This window comes from Lolium rigidum, chromosome 7, assembly GCF_022539505.1.
Source record: "Lolium rigidum isolate FL_2022 chromosome 7, APGP_CSIRO_Lrig_0.1, whole genome shotgun sequence".
Classification (NCBI taxonomy): Eukaryota; Viridiplantae; Streptophyta; class Magnoliopsida; order Poales; family Poaceae; genus Lolium; species Lolium rigidum.
Genome location: NC_061514.1, coordinates 290,238,778 through 290,254,006, shown reverse-complemented (window position 1 = coordinate 290,254,006; position 15,229 = coordinate 290,238,778). Strand labels below are relative to the sequence as shown.

Genomic DNA, 15,229 nt, shown 5'->3' with positions numbered 1-15,229 from the left:
AAGATAGAGTTGTAATAGGAAGTGTTATTTGTAATCCGGCGGGATGAGTTAGAAACCGTCCCGGACTATGTAATCCTTGTATAGCACGAATCCTTCGGCTCCACCTATATAAAGGGGGGTCGAGGGACGAGAAGATCATCGAATCATTGTCTACAAACCCTAGTTTTCATATTCGTCGAGTACTTTTCGGCTGAAACCTTCGAGATCTACTTGCCCTCTACTTCTAACTAAACCCTAGCCTATAATCCATAGGCATTGACAAGTTAATCCCTTGTCACCGAGTGGGGCTGGAAAAGGTTTTTAATGAGGCGGGCTCGCGGTGCTGCAATATAATAAAGATAGTGGAGATATATATCTTTTTTTCGACAGGCTCGGGGGCTTGTGCCCTAAAGTTACAATATATATTACCGACAATATTTCGCTTTGGAGCAAAACACCTCGCAAAATAAACGAAGATACAAAATAGCGATCAGCAAAAAAGACCCGGGGGCTTGTACCCGCAAATATAGTATATTCAATATAATTTAGTTGCCTTGGTTTAAACCTCGCATACACAATAAAGAAATTCACCACCGAAACACTCGGGGGTTGATGAGGAAAAATAAACATATTTACTGGCTTTACAATATAGAATATGTTTACAACATACAAGATGCAGTTCTGGAAAAACTCGACAAGCTAAACTCTCAATTGCGGCCTAGTATATCATCTATGGTCATCCGTTCATTATTTACAGTACGAGTACTATGTTCAGCATAGCTGCCCTTCACGAAGAACTCAACATCCATCCGAAGAAGTTCATCCATCATGTCTTCTGCTACAGGAGTTACAATATCGTCAATTTTGCCAACGTTCCTTTTCCTTTTCGCCATCTTGGCCAGGCACTTGGAGACAATTCTACTCATGTCTAACTTCAGATAGCAGATTTGTATCATCATCATAGCAAATCTGGCACCGGCGGATAGTTGGGTGATGTCTACGCACGCTTCTATTCCTGTAGACAGTGTTGGGCCTCCAAGAGCAGAGGTTTGTAAAACAGCAGCAAGTTTCCCTTAAGTGAATCACCCAAGGTTTATCGAACTCAGGGAGGTAGAGGTCAGAGATATCCCTCTCAAGCAACCCTGCAATTACGATACAAGAAGTCTCTTGTGTCGCCAGCACACCTAATACACTTGTCAGATGTATAGGCGCACTAGTTCGGCGAAGAGATATTAAAACGCAGGTGGTATAGATGAATATGAGTGGTAATAACAATCTGAAATAAATATGGCAGCAAGTAAACATACAGTAGAACAGTAAGTAAGCGGTGTTTGCAGTATTGGAAACAAGGCCTAGGGATCCTACTTTCACTAGTGGACACTCTCAACATTGATCACATAATAAATAAATAACTTCTCCTCACTTGTGCTACATATACTCTTGTTTGATAACAAACATCATTCATTGTGTAGGGCTACAAGAGCTCCCTCAAGCCGGAGTTAACAAGTGCCACACAATTCGGTGTTCATATTTAAGTAACCTTTAGAGCATAATAGATCATTGCAATTTAGACCGAGAACTAACATAGCATACACACCGTCACCAATAAGCTATGAAAGGGGGAATAGATCACATCAATACTATCATAGTAATAGTTAACTTCATAATCTACAAGAGATTACAATCATAACCTACGCCAAGAACTACATGATGCACACACCGTCACCTTTACATCATGAAGGAGGAATAGACTACTTTAATAACATCACTAGAGTAGCACATAGATTAATAGTGATACAAAGCTCATCATATGGATCTCAATCGTGCAAGGCAATTCATGAGATCATTGTATTGAGGTACATGAGAGAGAGATTAACCACATAGCTACCGGTAGAGCCCTTAGCCTCGATGGAGAACTACTCCCTCCTCATCACAGGAGACAGCAGAGGCGATGAAGATGGCGGTGATGTCGATGGAGATGCCTTCCGGGGGCAATTCCCCGTCCCGGCGGCGTGCCGGAACGGAGACTTCGTCCCCGAATCTTGGCTTCGCGATGGCGGCGGCTCTGGAAGGTTTTCCGTATCGTGGCTTATTCTCCTAGGGTTTTCGCGATGGAGGCTTTAAGTAGGCGGAAGGGCAGCCTCGAAGGAGTCCTGGTGGGGCCACACCATAGGGGGGCGCGCCGCCTTGTGGGGTGGGCCCCCCTGGCTCCCCTCTGGCCCCTCTTCGGTGCTCTTGAAGCTTCCGGGAAAAATAAGATACTGGGCGTTGATTTCGTCCGATTCCGAGAATATTTCCTTTGTAGGATTTCGAAACCAAAAACAGCACAAAACAGAACCGGCACTTCGGCATCTCGTTAATAGGTTAGTTCCGGAAAATGCATCAAAACGATATAAAGTGTGAACAAAACATGTAGGTATTGTCATAAAACTAGCATGGAACATAAGAAATTATAGATACGTTGGAGACGTATCAAGCATCCCCAAGCTTAGTTCCTACTCGCCCTCGAGTAGGTAAACGATAACAAGGATAATTTCTGAAGTGACATGCTACTTACATAATCTTGATCATACTATTGTAAAGCATATGAGATGAATGAAGTGATTCAAAGCAATGGTAAAGATAATGATTAAACAACTGAATCATATAGCAAAGACTTTTCATGAATAGTACTTTCAAGACAAGCATCAATAAGTCTTGCATAAGAGTTAACTCATAAAGCAATAGATTCAAAGTAAAAGGCATTGAAGCAACACAAAGGATGATTAAGTTTCAGCAGTTGCTTTCAACTTCAACATGCATATCTCATGGATAATTGTCAACATAAAGCAATATAACAAGTGCAATAGGTAAACATGTAAGAATCAATGCACACAGTTGACACAAGTGTTTGCTTCTAAGATAGAAAGAAGTAGGTAAACTGACTCAACATAAAGTAAAAGAATGGCCCTTCGCAGAGGGAAACATGGATTACTATTTTTGTGCTAGAGCTTTTCATTTTGAAAACATAGAAACAATTTTGTCAACAGTAGTAATAAATCATATGTGTTATGTATAAGACATCCTATAAGTTGCAAGCCTCATGCATAGAATACCAATAGTTCTCGCACCTTGTCCTAATTAGCTTGGATTAACACGGATTATCATTGCATAACATATGTTTCAACCAAGTGTCACAAAGGGGTACCTCTATGCCGCCTGTACAAAGGTCTAAGGAGAAAGTTCGCATTGGATTTCTCGCTTTTGATTATTCTCAACTTAGACATCCATACCGGGACAACATAGACAACAGATAATGGACTCCTCTTTAATGCATAAGCATTTCAACAACAGATAATATTCTCATAAGAGATTGAGGATTGGTGTCCAAACTGAAACTTCCACCATGATTCATGGCTTTAGTTAGCGGCCCAATGTTCTTCTCTAACAATATGCATACTCAAACCATTTGATCATGAAAATCACCCTTACTTCAGACAAGACGAACATGCATAGCAACTCACATGATATCCAACAAAGGTGTAATAGTTGATGGCGTCCCCTGAAACATGGTTACCGCTCAACAAGCAACTTATAAGAAATAAGATACATAGCAACATATTCAATACCACAATAGTTTTTATGGCTATTTTCCCATGAGCTATGTATTGTAAAGGCAAAGAATAGAATTTTAAAGGTAGCACTCAAGTAATGTACTTTGGAATGGCAGAGAAATACCATGTAGTAGGTAGGTATGGTGGACACAAATGGCATAGTTTTTGGCTCAAGGATTTGGATGCATGAGAAGTAATCCCTCTCAATACAAGGCTTAGGCTAGCAAGGTTGTTTGAAGCAAACTCAAGTATAAAACGGTACAGCAAAACTTACATAAGAACACATTGCAATCATTATAAGACTCTACACTGTCTTCCTTATTGTTCAAACACCTTAACCAGAAAATATCTAGACTTAGAGAGACCAATCATGCAAACCAAATTTTAACAAGCTCTATGTAGTTCTTCATTAATAGGTGCAAAGTACATGATGCAAGAGCTTAAACATGATCTATATGAGCACAACAATTGCCAAGTATCAAATTATTCAAGACATTATACCAATTAGCACATGAAGCATTTCCTGTTTCCAACCAAATAGCAATTAACGAAGCGGTTTTCAACTCCGCCATGAACATTAAAGATAGAACTAAGAACACCAGTGTTCATATGAAAAAGCGGAGCGTGTCTCTCTCCCACACAAGCATGAATTTATTCAGAGAATGAAAATAACAAAACGAAAATAAAAGCACACAAACGCTCCAAGTAAAGTACATAAGATGTGACTGAATAAAAATATAGTTTCACTAGAGGTGACCTGATAAGTTGTCGATGAAGAAGGGGATGCCTTGGGCATCCCCAAGCTTAGATGCTTGAGTCTTCTAGAAATATGCAGGGATGAACCACGGGGGCATCCCCAAGCTTAGACTTTTCACTCTTCTTGATCATAGTATATCATCCTCCTCTCTTGACCCTTGAAAACTTCCTCCACACCAAACTCGAAACAAACTCATTAGAGGTTAGTGCATAATAAAAAATTCACATGTTCAGAGGTAACACAATCATTCTTAACACTTCTGGACATTTCCCAAAGCTACTGGAAGTTAATGGAACAAAGAAATCCATTCAACATAGCAAAAGAGGCAATGCGAAATAAAAGGCAGAATATGTCAAAACAGAACAGTCTGTAAAGACGAATTTTTCTGGGGCACTTAACTTGCTCAGATGAAAAAGCTCAAATTGAATGAAAGTTGCGTACATATCTGAAGATCACGCACGTAAATTGGCAGATTTTTCTGAGTTACCTACAGAGAATTCTACTCAAATTCGTGACAGCAAGAAATCTGTTTCTGCGCAGTAATCCAAATCTAGTATCAACCCTACTATCAAAGACTTTACTTGGCACAACAATGCAATAAAATAAAGATAAGGAGAGGTTTCTACAGTAGTAAACAACTTCCAAGACACAACAAAACAGTAGCAAAATAAAAACATGGGTTATCTGCCAAGAAGTGCTTTCTTTATAGCCATTAAGATGGGCTCGGTAATTTTAATGATGCTCACATAAGGATGAGAGTTGAAGCAAAAAGAGAGCATCAAAAAGCAAGTATGAAACAAATTTAAGCCTAACCCACTTCCTATGAAAAGGAATCTTGTAAATAAACAAGTCAATGAAGAACAAAGTGATTAACATAGGAAGACAAAACAAGTGCAACTTCAAAATTCTCAACATAAAGAGGGGAAACTTAATATTATTAAGATGCATATAGCCATGTTTCCCTCTCTCATAATAACTTTCAGTAGCATCATTGATGAAATCCACAATATATCTATCACATGAAACATTCTTATCATGAGCTACATGCATAAAATTATTACTCTCCACATAAGCATAATCATTACTATTAATTGTAGTGGGAGCAAATTCAATAAGATGGCCTTCATTATTATTCTCATCACCATAATCATCATATATAGGAGGCATATTGTAATCATAATTAATTTTCTCCTCAATAGTAGGTGGACTGAAAATATCATATTCATCATTGTAATCATCATAAATTGCAGGCATGGTATAATCATAATAACCTTTATCCTCCATAGTAGGTGGCACCAAAATACCACTATCATTATAATCATCATAAATAGGAGGCAAAGTATCATCAAAGAAAATTTTCTCCTCAAAACTTGGGGGACTAAAAATATCATGCTCATCAAAACCAGCTTCCCCAAGCTTAGAATTTTCCATAGCATTAGCAACAATGGTGTTCAAAGCATTCATACTAATAACATTCCCATTAGCATGCATATAACCATGGGTTTTTTAATTTTCTCTTCAAACACATCATGTCCTAATTCAAGATAAAGTTCATAAAGATCTCTCATTTTGTTGTTGTTTTCCATTAAGCCTAACTAGTGAAAATAAAAACAAGAAACAAAAAGATATAATTGCGGAATCTAAAGGAGATACCTTCGAGCACTCACACACCGGCAACAGTGCTAGAAAATAGCTTAGTAGTCGGAGGATGTGAATACCTTTTACCTTACCTCCCCGGCAACGGCGCCAAAAAATAGCTTGATGTCTACGCACGCTTCTATTCCTTTAGACAGTGTTGGGCCTCCAAGAGCAGAGGTTTGTAGAACAGCAGCAAGTTTCCCTTAAGTGAATCACCCAAGGTTTATCGAACTCGGGGAGGTAGAGGTCAGAGATATCCCTCTCAAGCAACCCTGCAATTACGATACAAGAAGTCTCTTGTGTCCCCAACACACCTAATACACTTGTCAGATGTATAGGCGCACTAGTTCGGCGAAGAGATATTAAAACGCAGGTGGTATAGATGAATATGAGTGGTAATAACAATCTGAAATAAATATGGCAGCAAGTAAACATGTAGCAGAACAGTAAGTAAGCGGTGTTTGCAGTATTGGAAACAAGGCCTAGGGATCCTACTTTCACTAGTGGACACTCTCAACATTGATCACATAATAAATAAATAACTTCTCCTCACTTGTGCTACATATACTCTTGTTTGATAACAAACATCATTCATTGTGTAGGGCTACAAGAGCTCCCTCAAGCCGGAGTTAACAAGCGCCACAACATTCGGTGTTCATATTTAAGTAACCTTTAGAACATAATAGATCATTGCAATTTAGACCGAGAACTAACATAGCATACACACCGTCACCAATAAGCTATGAAAGGGGGAATAGATCACATCAATACTATCATAGTAATAGTTAACTTCATAATCTACAAGAGATTACAATCATAACCTACGCCAAGAACTACATGATGCACACACCGTCACCTTTACATCATGAAGGAGGAATAGACTACTTTAATAACATCACTAGAGTAGCACATAGATTAATAGTGATACAAAGCTCATCATATGGATCTCAATCGTGCAAGGCAATTCATGAGATCATTGTATTGAGGTACATGAGAGAGAGATTAACCACATAGCTACCGGTAGAGCCCTTAGCCTCGATGGAGAACTACTCCCTCCTCATCATAGGAGACAGCAGCGGCGATGAAGATGGCGGTGATGTCGATGGAGATGCCTTCCGGGGCAATTCCCCGTCCCGGCGGCGTGCCGGAACAGAGACTTCTGTCCCCCGAATCTTGGCTTCGCGATGGCGGCGGCTCTGGAAGGTTTTCCGTATCGTGGCTTATTCTCCTAGGGTTTTCGCGATGGAGGCTTTAAGTAGGCGGAAGGGCAGCCTCGAAGGAGTCCTGGTGGGGCCACACCATAGGGGGGCGCGCTCCCCCTTTGGCCGCGCCGCCTTGTGGGGTGGGCCCCCCTGGCTCCCCTCTGGCCCCTCTTCGGTGCTCTTGAAGCTTCCGGGAAAAATAAGATACTGGGCGTTGATTTCGTCCGATTCCGAGAATATTTTCTTTGTAGGATTTCTGAAACCAAAAACAGCACAAAACAGGAACTGGCACTTCGGCATCTCGTTAATAGGTTAGTTCCGGAAAATGCATCAAAACGATATAAAGTGTGAACAAAACATGTAGGTATTGTCATAAAACTAGCATGGAACATAAGAAATTATAGATACGTTGGAGACGTATCATTGGGCCCGCACAAACCCATGGATTCGAGGTGCATCCCGAAATTTGTCCATCAATTCAGGAAGGGTTTCCGGCATCTTATTACGCGGAAACATGGTGCCGTAAACTAAGGACAATGTCCTTGTAGAGAAGTCGAGGAAATCACGAACCTGACCTGCTCGATCTTGAAACCTGACGATTTGACGGGTACGTTCAGGCGTAACCCAAAAGTTGGAACCATGTTCTTCGGCAAGTCTGAGAAGCACATTGGATCGAGCTTCAACGCGTTGATCCTCGGCGGCGGTATCCAAAAAAGAACCTGTTTTCAACTCGAGGAATCAAACGAAGGAAAAACATGGGGAATAAAGAAAATTATGGTCAAGTGAATGAAGTATACCCGCCATATCCAAGATGGAATCAAGCATTAGCTCAAGCATGAAATTCTCCCGTCGAGAAGCTTCGGCAGCTGCGGCAACTGCGTCTTCTTTTGCAGCTATAGCATTCTGGGCTTGTTGAAGCGCAATCTTTTCCTTATCCGAGGATTTTCGAGATTGCTCCATTATTATAAGTGCCTGCTTCTTCATAGACTGGAGTTGTTGACGAAGTTCTGCCAAGTCCTGTGTTGAAGCCCTACTCGAGGAATCTTCGGCAAATTCATCGTCAACAGGCGCTTTCTTCGAGTAGGACGAGGTGGGAAAAGCATTGCCAGGACGAGTCGAAGTATAGTTGTCAAAAATCAACTGGAAATAAAAATTTCGACATCAATCATCAAGCAAAATAGATTTCCATTGATATTCGAAGTATTTACATAACTATTACAAAAGGATGATTCCTAATGAACCAAGGGGACGATTGTCGCCAAATCTACAAAGGCGACATCACCAAAAGAGAAAACAAAAGAGAAGGCAAAGGTGGTCTACTTGACCTCCGGCTTTGATGAACTTGGAGCGGGAGTTGGCTTGCATCCGAGGTAGGCGAGGATTTTCTTCGAATTTGGCTTGGCAGCCTTGATCAATGACTGCCACTTTTTCATCTCCATCGCCGTCGTGTCGCCAACTCTCGTCCAGTCGACGTCTTGTTGGCTGTCAGCAACCAAGGCAATAGTGTCTTCGACGCCAACTTTCAAATCTTCTTGGCGAAGTTTAAGACCAAGATCTTCTTGGGAGTTGAAGTGCTTGGCGAGATTTGTGAAAATCTTGGGCTCTTGTGTCTTCGGGAAGAAATAAGGAAAAAGACGCGTCAGACCTGCTCTGGCTTCAGCAAGGCCTTCGCGTGCTTCCTCGCCATGAAATTCAAGAAGGGAAAGTTCGTCAAGCAACTGATCGCCTTCAGGAGACTCCAAGTCAAAATCCTGATGTGTTTTCCTTACAAAGAAGCAAAAGAAAGATCGTTAAAGATTGCGCAAGGATAAATTTGACAACCCGAAGAAGCAGCAAAGGTTTAAAGGCTTACTGACAAAACGTCGACTTTGCGATTGCAAGCGACTGAGGATTTCAGCTTCACGAATAGTTTGCTCGGATATGTTGTCGCTTAAGGCAGTTTCCGCGTCATGAAGCCTTTTTCGAAGATCTTCGACAGTGGCGGCATCTGCCTTAACCTTCTTGGCATCTTCTTCAGCCTTATTACGAGCTTTTTCACTATGCTCCAGTTTACGAGCAAGTGCGTCAGCACGCTTGTTGGCTTCCACGAGATTTTCTGACAAAATAGTAGACAACAATCAAAATCATGACAAGAAAGGAGGAAAACGTTATTTGCTAGAAGAACTAGCAGAATATCACCTTCGGCTTTTTTAGCATAGTCGCGGTACCCGACAAATTGGGTACCGAGACGGATGAATTCCTTCATCAAAGGCTGACAAAGGGAAAAGAGAAACAAGCATCAATAAGGTAAAAGGCTCGACAACAAAAAATAGTCGATAGCATTGAAAGGTAATTTGCACAAAAGAGGAGAAGTGAGCAATTTACGTCATCCAAAGGAGGAGTCGTGGAGCCACCAAGTTGTAGGGCAGGCTCCTTGGATGGCTCGACCCTTGCCCTCTTTGGCGAAGGAGCACGGGGGCTTGCAGGTGGAGTTGGATGTTCAATGTTTTGCTGAGGAGGCGAAGTTTCATCTCCATCAGGCGGAGCTTCAGATACAACTAAAGTACGCGACGTACTCGTTCGAGCAGTCGCGTCAATAGGTTGCTCTTCTTCCTCGTCACCACTGCAACAAAATGGCGACAATATAAGAATCAAGATAGACAAAAACATCGAGAGCAAAGCAACAAAAAGTAATAGGGAACTTACGAGCTGACAAGGGCATCCTCGTAAGGGTTGAAAGCTGTCTTCCTTTCGGAAGGACCAACCTCTTCGGCTTTGGAGGAGCCGGAATCGGTGACTTCATCCCTTTTTCTCTTGTTCCTTGGAGAAACAGCGGAAGGAAGGGAGCGTGTCGAGGCAGTGGCCTCAGACTCAGCTTCTTTTTCAGAAGAAGACGCGGATTTGTGAGAACCCGCGACTTCACTATCTGGGCGAGAAGTACCCTGGTTGTCTTCCTCGATAACGGTACGTTCTTCGATTTCTCCACCTTCAGGAAGAGGAGGAAGAGAAGCTAGAACAGGGTGGTTCTGCGAAAAACAAAGAGTGTTGACAAAAAGTTATGCAAAAAAGGCGCTAGCAAAATAGTAGTTGACAGATACCAAAAATTCGAGAAGACAATATAATAGTCAAGAGGAAAAATTACCTCGGGAAGGGGATTGGTGCTACTATATGGCTGAACGCGGCAAGAAGATGGAATGGTGTCCTTCTTGCTAAGCTTTGAAATTCTTCGGATCAACTTCTCCAAGTCCTTCACAGGAAGGTCCTTGGAGAGCCTCTCGACATCTTCATCACCAGCATACATCCAAAGGGGATTTTTGCGAGCTTGCAGAGGCTGCACTCTAATCCTAAGGAAGTAGGCTGTGATTTGGATAGCCGACAATTCCTTGCCACGGGTGTTCTGGAGCTCATGGATGCGAGTCATCAGCGCCTCTGTCGCCGATTTCTCTTCTTCGGTAGCTTCAGCATCCCAGGATCCGCGGCGAAGAATCTTGACTTTTCCATCAAAAGGAGCAATGTTATACTCCACTGAATCAGAGCTCTCTTCGTGTACATAGAGCCATCTCTTGCGCCACCCTTGGACGGAGTCGGGGAATTTGACGTCGAAGTATTCGACGTCAGAACGAACACAGATAACAACGCCGCCGATGTTATAGGCGACGCCGTTGGAGCCATTACGGCGGACGCAGAAAATGCGCTTCCACAAAGCCCAATTAGGTTTGACTCCGAGGAAGCACTCACACAGTGTGATAAAAATCGACACGTGGAGGATGGAATTGGGCGTCAGCTGGTGCAGCTGAAGCCCATAGACAAAAAGGAGACCCCAAAGAAACTCGTGGATGGGGGGATAAAGACCGCGGATGAGGTGGTCAACAAAACTGACCCGGTACTCCATTAGAGGCGATGGATAGCTCTCCTCCTTGGGGAAGCGCAGCGCGTTCTCCTTCTTGGTGAACCCCAGCTTCTTCAACAGGTTCATGTCCTGGTTGGAGATCTTGGATCTCTCCCACTCCAGATCTTCGGCGGCCATCTTAGACTCCGGAGTGCTATGCCTGGTCAGACGCGCGCGAGGTGGCATCAATGAGCGTGGAGGAGAAAGGTGTGAGCGTGGTTGAGCGCTTGAAGCAATGGGAGCAGTGGAGGATTTTGCAGAGGAGAAGCAGAGGTGCGGCGCAAGCGAAAGTACTGGCGGAGGAAGACGATGACTTTATATAGGGGTGCGGTGAATCGACGCACCGTTGGATGAAGAAATGGTGGAATAGATAGTGTACACGTGGACAAGGGGTAAAAAGTAATTTCAGCCAGACGAGAAAAGACAGGAGCTACAGTACGTGCGCCAGGAAAAGTGGAGGACGTGTGTCCCCCACTTGCACGACGTGTCAACTTGATAGGAAGTTTGGGCCCACGAGACAGCTCTCGCGTTTTCCCAATACAGTGATCGTGGCTATCGTCAGCAATGATGTCACCTTGGCAAGAGAAAAACTCGACTATGAAGCTTCATAAGAATGGCGACGGCATAAGATTACTGATTATTTCGAGAGCCTTTGATCAAATACAAGTTTTTGCCCAAACGCTCGGGGACTACTTTGGAAAAAAGAAAAAAAAATAGACTATGACAAAATAGAAATGGTGAGAGCCTATGATCAAACGCAAGCATTTGTTCATAGCCTCGGGGGCTACTCCCATCGGGAGCGCTGGTCGCGCACCCGATAGATATGAAAAGTTCGAGAAAGAATGAAAACATAGTGACATGAGGCATTAAAAGTTGAGCCTACAACCAAGCACTAGTCCTTGGCTGTAGCCTCGGGGGCTACTCCCATCGGGCTTCATAAGAAGTGAGCATATTTCAAGTTATACAAATAACTCTACATATACTCCCATCGGGAGGGCAAAATAAGTCATACATTGACTCAATAAAATGTGCCATTCCAACAGCCGAAAAAGCACTCGACAATATATTCTCAGAGCGCCAAAGTAGCGAATAATCTCTGAATGCCGCAAAACTTTGCGAAGGTAAGACCCCAGATTCCTTCTGACCGGCGTGGCACCGTCTCTGACGTCGGTTTGCTACTTTTTTCCGTATCAACAGATACGAAGAAAAATCCTAACGGACGCGTTAGGTACCCGATAAAATATGACTGGGACTCGACAGAATGGTAAGACCTTAAGCGGCACCTGTCGAAGTTTACACCAGTATCCCGAGATCATGTCCAGGGACGTGATCTTGAAGTAGGTTTTTGCGGATTGCCACTAGAGCAATTAACTAGTACCTGATCCGTCAGATGAATTATCCCCAACTACCATTATCCCTGTACAATATAAACTTTCGTATCCAAAGATATGTGATAAAGTTCAGAGCTATTGAACGAATATAAAGTTCGAGATTTTCCCTGACTCTGCGATTCAAGCAAAATCTCGGGGGCTACTGACATAGGCATCCCAATGGGCCTGCCGAAGATGGTACCCGGGGTTTACTGAAGGCCCACGACTCGAAGGATAAGAAGAATCGGAAGCCCAAATTATTATTAAGGAAAGCTAGAGTTGTATTAGGAAACAATACTTGTAATCTTGCGGGATAAGTTGGAAACCCTCCCGGACTCTGTAACTTGTGTATTATGAATCTCTCGGCTCCGCCTCCTATATAAGGGGGAGTCGAGGGACAAAAAAAGCATTGAATCATTGTCTCACAAACCCTAGTTTTCATATCGTCGAGTACTTTTCGGCTGAAACCTTCGAGATCTACTTGCCCTCTACATCCAACGAAACCCTAGTCTACAACTCGTAGGCATTGACAAGTTAATACCTTGTCAGGTACCCACATAGTGCGTAGAGTCACGCCACCTTTGATGTGTCTAACTTCATATTGATAATGAACTATGAAATGGGTGGAAAAGCATGGTCGTCAAAGCAAGCATTCGTTGTAGTACTACGTAAACAGTTCACCGAAACATATAAAAAACTTATATATAGTTTTGAAGATCCCGCCGCTAGAATGTGATGGTTAGTTGAACCTCCGTCACCAATTATTTCATTTTGTATTTTGTTCAATAAATTGCCAAGCGAGAAAACTGCTCTAGTGCTCCTCACACGATAACCACACTAGTCCCTTTAGAGAGTACCACTCCATCTTTCTCAAAAGGTATATATTTTATCTTACCCCATTTTTTTTAACGTTTGACCAATTTTTTTGAGAACAATCACATATACAGTAGTAAATCAATAGTATCAATATATTATATACATATCCAAATCAATAGCTACATCCACAAGAAAGGTCTGCATGGAATGGTGAGTCTCTTGAAGAGAGCAAATGATGATGATATCAGAAAATGAACCCGAAGCACTGATATACAAACATTCGGATGAGCAAACATTCGGTACTACTCCCTCCGTCCACAAATAAGTGGACGTGTGGAATTTTTAAGGTAAATTAGTAAAAGGAGCGAAATTTTTTATTGGGAAGATGCAACCAACATCTCTCTCCTCTTTAATTATTTCACCTCTAATAGGCTAAATGCATGTACAAAATTAAGATAACATGTGCTGAATGTTATTGGGTTTGATTTCCGTGCAATAAAAGAGAAACAACATTTGCTAATTTAAAATACATTGGAAACATAGAAGTACACTCTTTCATGGACAAAGTTTGAGACTAGATGTCTACTTATTTGAGGATGGATGAAGAAGTACGTAGTAATTAAGTAAGTAGGGATACAGTGCGCTGGCAGGCAAACGGCACAATGTCCGTACTGGAATCGGACACGATCTCCCACACCGGTCCCAAATGGCGATCATTTCTTGAGCTTGGGCTGCTTCACTATCATCACCGAGCAGTTCGCGTTGTGGGCGCAGTAGTCGCTCACGCTCCCAAGAAATGCCCTGAAACAGGCAAGAGTTCAGTCGAAATCCATCACCATTAGCTTGAAGTTCCTCAGCTGAAACCTGCAGAATCAATGGAGAACAAAAGCAACAAAACGCTTTACCTCCTGATGGCGCCGTGGCCCTGGCTCCCGACGACAAGGATATCAGCGCCGTGCTTCTCGACCGCGTTGCAGATGACGTTCCCCGGCTGCCCATCCATCACCTCCACAACACCCTCCACCTGCGAATTTTGTTGGAGTACAACAGTGCAATGTGATATGATATGTGATCTTATTACAATAGTACATTTTTTCTCTGTCGATCGAGAAATAGAATCGGAGGAATTGGTGGTTGGGTGTTACCGAGTTGGCGACGCAGAGGCTGCGCGCCTTCTCGACGACTTCATCGGCCTTCTTGCGCAGGTCCTCCTCCACGTACCCCGACACGTCTGCGGCAACGGCTGAAATAAAATGATCGTATCCCCAGAATTCAGTCAGTCAGTCAGTCAGAGCTTGCTCCGATCCATCAAGCAGGTGAATTCCAAACAGGAAGACGGCACGATGAAGGATTCAAGAGGGGGGTTGACGTACCGGCGCCGCCCATGGTGAAGACGGATGACGAGCCCTGCTTGGCGTGGACGACGACGAGCTCCGTTGCCTCGCTGGCCGTCGCCACGTACCTCACGGCCCACTCAAGCGCGCTGTAGCTGTGGTCGCTATCGTCCACGCCGACCACCACCACCGTCTTGCTCCTCTCCTCCTCCACCGGACCCGCCGCCGCCGCTGCTACCTTGGTCTCCGCCATACTATATTCTAATTCAAACGGTGCGATGACTAACACTGATCAGAGAAGGTCGTTGGTTTCTTGGCTTGGTTTGATGTGGTTTGCAGCTGCAGGCCGCGGCATATATATAGACAGAAATAACTATCTTGGACACTCGGCTACTTGTGGGGAGTGACGAGGACGCGGGGCCGCGGGCGAAACCGGCGACGAGTCGAGCACGGTCGCAGACGGGAGCTGGCTGGTACTAGCGGCACGCAAAGGACACTCTCTTGCTGATTTTTTTTTCCAGGATACGAGGTCATGGAGAGACGTACCAGATTTATAGAAGAAGGGCCAACATGCCATTATACAACACACTCTTGGCACAATCGCTAAAGAGTGTAACACCACGCTGTCCTCGAAGAGAGATAGCACACACACTCTACTGGACTACTCGCGAC

The 15,229-nt window shown here is 43.3% G+C and overlaps 1 protein-coding gene across 1 annotated transcript; it reads right to left on the bottom strand.

Moving 5' to 3' along the window:
- Positions 1-13,872: 13,872 nt before the first annotated feature.
- On the bottom strand, positions 13,873-14,970 carry LOC124674651 (universal stress protein YxiE-like). The gene is made up of 4 exons (XM_047210695.1): positions 14,597-14,970; positions 14,369-14,466; positions 14,129-14,247; positions 13,873-14,024 (listed from the first exon to the last, which is right to left on the bottom strand). Exons 1-4 carry the CDS (start codon positions 14,808-14,810, stop codon positions 13,937-13,939), a joined length of 519 nt encoding a protein of 172 aa, XP_047066651.1. The 5' UTR covers positions 14,811-14,970; the 3' UTR covers positions 13,873-13,936.
- Positions 14,971-15,229: the final 259 nt, after the last annotated feature.